This window comes from Chiloscyllium punctatum, chromosome 19 (assembly GCF_047496795.1).
Source record: "Chiloscyllium punctatum isolate Juve2018m chromosome 19, sChiPun1.3, whole genome shotgun sequence".
NCBI classification, from domain to species: domain Eukaryota; kingdom Metazoa; phylum Chordata; class Chondrichthyes; order Orectolobiformes; family Hemiscylliidae; genus Chiloscyllium; species Chiloscyllium punctatum.
In genome coordinates, this window is record NC_092757.1 from 81,679,959 (window position 1) to 81,688,201 (window position 8,243).

At 41.4% G+C, this 8,243-nt stretch overlaps 1 protein-coding gene across 2 annotated transcripts in view; it reads right to left on the reverse strand.

The window, feature by feature from the left end:
• The window catches only part of akap10 (A kinase (PRKA) anchor protein 10), a 66,724-nt gene extending 59,145 nt beyond the window's left edge, over nucleotides 1–7,579 (reverse strand). For both annotated transcript variants that reach the window (XM_072589848.1, XM_072589846.1), the window contains exon 1: nucleotides 7,385–7,579. In XM_072589848.1, coding sequence (XP_072445949.1) covers nucleotides 7,385–7,406 — 22 coding nt within the window. In that variant the 5' untranslated portion in view covers nucleotides 7,407–7,579. The remainder of the gene's footprint in view (nucleotides 1–7,384) is intronic.
• Between the last annotated feature and the right edge of the window lie 664 nt (nucleotides 7,580–8,243).

Here is an 8,243-nt window from a genome sequence, read left to right on the forward strand (position 1 = left end):
TTTTTAATCGGAGGCTCAACTTCACTTATTTCTGAAGGTTATTCCATGTCAATAATCTGATTCTACAATCATTCATAAGATTTGTTAAATCAGTCCCTCACGCTGTTCTGTTATGTAGATCTCCAATCATATTGGAAAGTAGTACAAAATCTGAATAACAAATTATTATCCTGTCCCTCAAATCAAATACTTTGAAAAGCATTTGACATAGGAGCATAGGAATTAGGTGCGGGAGCAGGAAATTCAGCCCTTCCAGCCCACTGTACCATTAACATGATCATGGCTGATCATACCCTGGTCTCAACTCCACTTTCCTGACTGCTCCACAATAGCCCTTTATCCCACGTTTCGTCAGAAACATATCTATTCCTTTCGTGAATCTGTTGATTGATTCTGCCTCCACTGGACTCCATGGCAGTGAGTTCCACAGATTCACAACCTTCTGAAAGAAGCGGTTTCTCATCCCAGTTTTTAAAACTACCTCTCCCTCACTCCATATGCATGCGCGCTTGTTCCAGACTGTTCCACAAGGGAGAACATCTGTTCAATTTCCACCTTAACAATCCCCTTTAGCATTTTATATACCTCAAAACGGATCACCCCACCCCATTCTTCTGAACTCCAATGCGTACAAACCCAAGCTTTTCAACTGCTCCATGTACAACAGCCCTTTCAACTCTTGAAATCAACCGTGTGAACCTCCTCTGAACTGCCTCCAATACCACCACATCTTTCCTCAAATAAGGAGGCCAAAACTGGACACAATACTCCAGATATGGTCTCATCAATGCCTTACATAATTGTAACAACACTTCATTACTTTTATAATACAATCCTTTTGTAATAAGCGCCAGGATTCCATTTGCCTTCCTTATATGCTGCACCTGCGTACCTAAAGTCTGCAATTCATGCACAATGCTCAGTTGGCTCTACACTGACACACTTTATATTTGCTTCCCATTTATATAATAAGTTGCCCTTTCATTTATTTTTCCAACCATAGTGGACAGCCTTGCACTTATCCACATTAAAGACCCTCTGCCAGATTCTGGCCCACATTCTAGCCTATATCCATATGTAAATTCTAGCTCATCACTGCCTGGTTTCCAACTTATTTTAGTATCATCCATGATCTTTTAATAGTTGCAGCAATTTTATTTCAGGATTCAAACTTTTTTACTTAGTACTGCTTTAAACCACAAGTAAAATCTAAATTTAGAAGTAGATTTTGACAATTATTGATGGAGGGGATATCTCCATTTGCACAGAAAATTGAAAAAGACCTGCAAGCAACAACAAACTGACTAGTTTAAGAAGATATAGCACGTACCTTACTCATTGCTGGTCCACAATTTTGTTCCTCTCACATCACCATAGAGAAATATTCATAGATCAATAAGGAATAAGAAATTAGCTGTTTACCATTTATTTGATTAGATTACTTACAGTGTGGAAACAGGCCCTTCGGCCCAACAAGTCCACACCGCCCCGCCGAAGCGTAACCCACCCATACATCTATCTCTACCCCTTACCTAACACTACGGGCAATTTAGCATGGCCAATTCACCTGACCTGTACATCTTTGGACTGTGGGAGGAAACCGGAGCACCCGGAGGAAACCCACGCAGACACAGGGAGAACGTGCAAACTCCACACAGTCAGTCGCCTGAGGCGGAAATTGAACCCGGGTCTCTGGCGCTGTGAGGCAGCAGTGCTAACCACTGTTATTTGGTTGGTTTTTATACTGAGGGTCAAAAAATATCTATCAAGAATAACTTTCCACAGAATATATTACAGTCCTTCAAAAAACAGTTTGTGTTAATGAAAGATTCTCCTGAAATATTTATATCATAGCTAGAAATACCTTCTGAACTTGAATAATAATACAACATTTCCTAAATACTATCACTCTTCATCTTCACTTTTGCTGATCACTTTGGAATGAGAGAATGAGGAGGAAATGAAACTGGTGTAACCATTTCAAACGCAACACAATGTTTATTGGTTTGGTTTATTTCCTTTATGTCATCTAGAGGTCTATTTAGAGAAAACTTAGAATAAACAATTTGAATTGCCAATGAAGAATCCAAGGTTCAGTATACTTCTAGGAGAAAGCAAGGACTGCAGATGCTGGAAATCAGAGTAGAGAGGGTGGTGCTGGAAAAGCACAGCAGGTCAGGCAGCATCAGAGGAGTACGAGAATCGGCATTACAGGCAAAAGCCCTTCCTGATTAAGGGCTAATGCCCAAAACGTCGATTCTCATGCTCCCCGGATGCTGCCTGACCTGCTGTGCTTTTCCAGCAGTGTACTTCTGCTAGCAAATCAATTCTCAAGAATTTCAGTAATTCTGAGGTTTCTTCCAAAGTTCCCGCTCTGTTTCCTTGTGAGCCTTGGACTATTTCTTTATCTTTTATTCTTAGTCGTATCTGCTTCCATGTTGACGAAAGCTTACTTAATACACTTGCTGAGCATACACTGCTTTCCTTGTGTCAAATAATTCAAAATAAATCTCTACATTTAGTAAAGCAATGTTTACTGACCTGGATATTACTAGTTTTCACAAATGAACACTTTGTTCCTCTCCACTACACACCACAAAACACATACTTGTTATAGTTTAAATCAACTATACAGAAGTTAGCAATTTTCTGGAAAGCCATGAAGTACATTTGCAGCTGCGAGGGTGGATGAGTAAGCAACAGACGTCAACAATCCTTAGTGTTCAGCTGAAAGAAGGTACAACTTGTGCAGGGCGAGAGGCTTACTATTTTTACATGTATGAATAATGCTAATATTACTGTGAAGCTAACCTGTCATCTACAGCAATTCAAATACTCACAAATCTTTCCTTTTGGCTATCATGAAGTTGCTTGCTGAAATAGACCCTCAAAGTTATTAAATACGCATAGACATTGAAGTGCCTACTAATATTCCTGCACTATAGTTGTAAAATGTAACTGACGCTTTGGAGTATACAAGTATATACATTGTATTTAAAAGCTTGTAAAGGCTCAAAGTTATCTTGTACATTAAAAATAATTTACATTTATATAAATCTTTGTGGCCAAGGTGTGCATAATACATGAAGATGATTGCACTTGACAACACATCTGTTTCCCAAGGATTAGGTCCCAGTTTGGAAAGACCTTGTGGGAAAACTTAGATGCCAAGCAACAGCTACTTGCATTTATACTGTAATAACATGGCAAAAAAGTTTCACAAGACTGTTAACAATGGCACTGAGCCACGAAGGAAACATAGAAACAGATGAGCTAGGATATCAGGAGTGTCTTAAAGGAGTAAAGAGAGTGTGCGCCTGTGTACATGTGTTCCAGAGCCTGCACACTAGACAGTTGAAGAGATGAATGCCAATGGAGAATTGAAGGAATGCACAAAATGGAGAAGTGCAAAGATAGCAGAGAAATGTGCACCTGCAGATTAAAGATATATGGAGCAACAAGAGAATAGAGGGATTTGAGAACAAGACCAAAAACTTTAATATTGTGATATTGCCCCATCAGAAGCCAACACAGCACAATGGTGAGTGAATGGGATTTGGTATGAAATAGAATATGGTCAGCAAAGCTTTAGATCAGCTCAAATTTAGGGGGATAGAAGATGGAGCCAGCAAGAATGATGGAATATACAAGTTGTAAGTTTACTCACTGAGCTGGTAGATTTGTTCTCAGATGTTTCGTCACCATGCTAGGTAGCATCATCAGTGAGTCTCCAGTGAAACACTGGTGTTCTGTCCTGCTTGTCATGTGTATGTCTTGGTCTGTGGTGGTGGGTGATATCACTTCTGGTTGTTTTTCTGAGAGGTTGGTAAATGGGGTCCAAATCGATATGTTTCTTAATGGAGTTCCAGTTTGAATGCCAGGCCTCTAGGAATTCTGGTGTATGTCTTTGTTTAGCCTATCTCATGATGGATGTATTGTCCCAGTTGAACTGGTGCTCTTTGTCTGTGTATGGATACTAGTGGTAGTTGGTAATGTCTTTTAGTTGCAGTCCTTGCAGGGTATTTTGTAAAGGACATTCATTCTGCTGGTTGTTGGTTCCGGGTCCTTTAAATTCATCAGGAACTGTTTCAGTGTGGTAGTAGGTTTATGGGCTACCATGATGCCTAGAGGCCAGAGTAGTCTGGTCATCATCTCAGAGATGTCTCCTGTGGTTGAGCATCTGGTCAGTGTGCGTCCACATAGTGAACCCAAAGGACAACATCCAACTAGTAAACCTGTGCCTCACAACTCACTTCACCTTCAATGACAAGATCTACAAACAAATCAATGGGACACCTATGGGATCACCAATATCAGGACTCTTAGCAGAAGCAGTCAGGCAGAGGTTAGAGTGAACAGCCCTTCCCATGATCCAGCCCCAAGTTTTGGGTCTGCTACGTGGATGACATCTTTGTCATCACAAAACACAACAAATTAGAAGAAATCCACAAATACATAAACAGCATCCTTACTGGTATAAAGTTCACCAAAGAGGAAGAGAACAACAACAGACTCCCCTTCATAGATGTCACAGTAGAATGAAAAGCCAACAGAGAGCTGCAGACCAGTATCTACAGGACACACACACCGACCAGATACTCAACAACAGGAGCAATCATCCCAACACCCGCAGGCAGAGCTGCATGAGGACATTATTTAAACGAGCCCCAAACACATTGTTTCTTGTAGTTCCTGGGTGCTGCAGAGGAAAAACATCCATACATCATGTTCAGAATGCAGCACCCATTCTGATAAGCATAGTCCACCGATTCTTACACAACAGACGTAAACAAGACGACAACACCCACAGACTTTAGCCACCTGCCATATGTTAACAAACATTACATTGGACAGACGGGCAGAAAACTAGCCACCAAAAGACTGACCAAATATCACTAGTAACCATACACACAGACGAAGAGGGAACCCAGTTCAACTAGGATAGGCTAAACAAAGACACACACGGGAATCCCTAGAGGCCTGGCATTCAAACTAAAACTCCATTAACAATCATATCAATCTGGATCCCATTTACCAACCTCTCAGAAAAAGAACCGCAAGTGATATCACCCACCACAACAGACCAAGACAATAGCAAGTGGGACAAAACACCGTGCTGCATCAGAGGCTCTCATGATATTACCTAGCATGGTGATGAAATGTGAGAACACACCTACCAGCTCAATGAGCAAATTTACAACCTAAGCTACAAATCTTTAAAATCAGGATACACAAGTCGAAAGACAAGACTGACATGGATAAGGTACAGAGATGGGCAGTATTAAAGGAGGAAGTATGCTGCTGAGCTGAAGGTGTAGATGTGTGACCAGAATCTCATCAGTCTTAATTATGATGCCAAGGTTATGAACAAGAAACTAATACAAAATTAATGCTCTTTGGGTGAAGTACTTCTGGTGTTTGGGAGGTAATCTGGCACAAGGAACTTTGGAAGTTTAGTTGTGTGTAGTAAGATCCCATAACTACAATCAGATAATGACTAGGTGCATTTTAAATGGAGTTGGTTTAAGTGATAATGCTCACCAGAACCCTGGAAGAAATTCCCTATGTTTTTCAAGTAGTTAACAGAATCTTTTGCAATTGTCCAATTTAGTTTTAAGGATTTTAATTAACTTTCTTATTTAAAAGCTGGCACCTTCAGCAGTGGATCACCTGTTTACAATTACAATGATCAGTTAGCTTAGATTCAACACTGAACCATAATTTGAACCATGGTCAATTGACACATAAGTGAGGATGTTACCAATAAGCTGAGGCTTACCGTTTAAATAGGAATATACACAAGAATGATAAATGCAAATTCACACGGTCTTTCATAAATAGTTCAAGTTCTCATTCCAGCCTCTCATTGTCAATTCTAAAGTACATCAATTGTCACATTTCCAGACTAACTGAATGAAAGATTGGTAACTGACAAGTGTGTTACTGGAATTGGCAGAGGTCACAATTGCAATCATGTTGCCTTGGGCATCTATTGTCTAAGTTACTATCCATGATAGAGTATTTTAGCATTTAATGTTTCTCTAGAAACAGCTACGTTACAATTATCTTAAAGGTCTAATGTTGAATGAAGTAGGGGCTTTATGTCCATTAGCTTGATCAAGTTCTAACAAGCAACTCCAAGAAGAGCAAACTAACAAACACATCACTAACTGAGATATACATTTGTAGCACATACATTTCCACTATGTTCTCTACTGTAAGCATTCAAATGAAAAACCACAAATTATAGATCTCATTTTATCCGATACAATTCAGGCAGTTAGCTTGCCAAGCAGTCCATGTTAAATTCAAAATTTATATTTATACAACAGAACATCAAAGTTGGATGTGAAAGGGTGAGAGAGTTCATAAGACTCATGAGAATGGCTTCAGGAGTGAGGAACTTCAGTTATGTAGGCAAATTAGGGAAGTGGGGACTGTATTCCTCAAAAAATAAGCTGTTAGAGGTACTCAAATCATGAAGGGTCTTGAAAGTAGGTAAGAAAAGTTGTTCCCAATGGTTTAAAGAATTGAGAACGACAGGACAGTTTTAAGGTATTTGGCAAAAGTAGCAAGCATGACATCAGGTAAAAACATTTTCACCTAGCAAAGGAATCTGGAATGCACTACCACAGTGTGTAATGGAGGCAGATTCCATTGATCCATTGAAGAGAATTTTGGATTATTAACCAAAAAGTAAGGATGTGCAGGGTTACAAAGAGAAAACTGTTAAGTGACACACGGCAAATTTCTCCTTTGAAGGGCTAGCACAGAGACAAAGTACCGAATGACCTCCTTCTGTGTTGTTGACATCCAGTGATTCTGAGTTGGCTTCACAACAGTTTGAAACCTCTATATACTCAATCAGCTGCGCTCTCTTTATTCTCCCCTGTCTCCAAGCTCCGACTAGTTCTTTGAAACGGAACAGAACGCCAAGGTGACACAGTCCGTGAAACTATGTAGTTGAGATTTGGGCTGCTGGTGAACACATCCGCCTAAAATTGCATAACACTCTCTCATTTCAAAACACAGCAGAAACCTGAAAGTTTGTGCCCTACCCCTGTGGTTTCTCTCCAAACTCTCGGGTTGAATTTAAGATTCCTCTGCCTGAATTGTTGAGTTCACTGCATTAAAATTGGAGCTGGGGCATCTCTTTTCTTTTTAAAGAGAAAGCACTTGAATGTACAGAACATTAACACAGGAAGCAGACTAAAAGACAAATGAAGGTGCAGGCTGTTGTCCACCCTGCTCAGGCAGAGACTGTAATGTGAAGGAGGGAGGGTGTTGCCGAGAAGGCAGCAGCTGCTTGTGGGAGGCCTACCCCCAGTAGTAGGGCCTGGTGCCTCCGCCTCCCTCTCGCTAAACCCGCTTCACTCCTCCTTACCTTTTCGCCTAAAAAATGACATGTTCGGGGACTATGCGGGGAATTGTGGCGCCGCTCGTTCAGTGCATGGCCGGCGGCTCAGACCTCGCTTCATTCATTATACGAGAGGGAAAGAGGGAGCTGTCAAACCGGCACTTCCTCCTCCTCATAGTCTCCTGTCGGCGGCCATCGAGCCGAGCGGAAACCGACGGAGCCGAGCGCTGCCGAAGGACGTGAGTGGAGCCGAACGTTGCCGAAGGATGATGAATCGAGCCGAGCGTTGCCGAAGGGACGTGCGTGGGGCCGAGTGCCGTGCGCCGAGTAGAGCCGAAAGGATGTGGCTGGAGCCGAACGGTGCCGAAGGAAGGCGAGTGGAGCCGAACGTTGCCGAAGTAAAGTGAATGGAACTGAGCGCGATGAACGAAGCAAACCGCGCAAAACGCACTAAAGTGCTAGACTCAGTAGGAGAGACCCCAAAAGGACAAGGGACCCTGGACTCTGCATAGTTGCATTCGCACACTGCAGCCACAAACGGATACCTCGCACAAGTCAGCTATATTTAGCACCAAACCTTTGTTTCCCAAGTTCTTTTTTTCTCTGTTAAATCCGCTGGGAAAGCAAACATGTTGGTCGTTAAAAGTGGTCGGACTTGCGGGTGGTTCGAATTCGTGGTCCGAAGTGCCCATCTCAAACTTGAACAGCATCCACGCATTTTCTGCCAGTTTTATGTTGTTGATTACTTTTAATATACAGGGGGTTTATAAGTAAAAATATGTGGACATTTTTTAAAGAAACAGACTGAAATAATTAAGTTCAATAAAACAAAGAGTTTACTTCAGGATGTTAACTCAAGGACTACATAAAGCTTGTCAGAGAGATA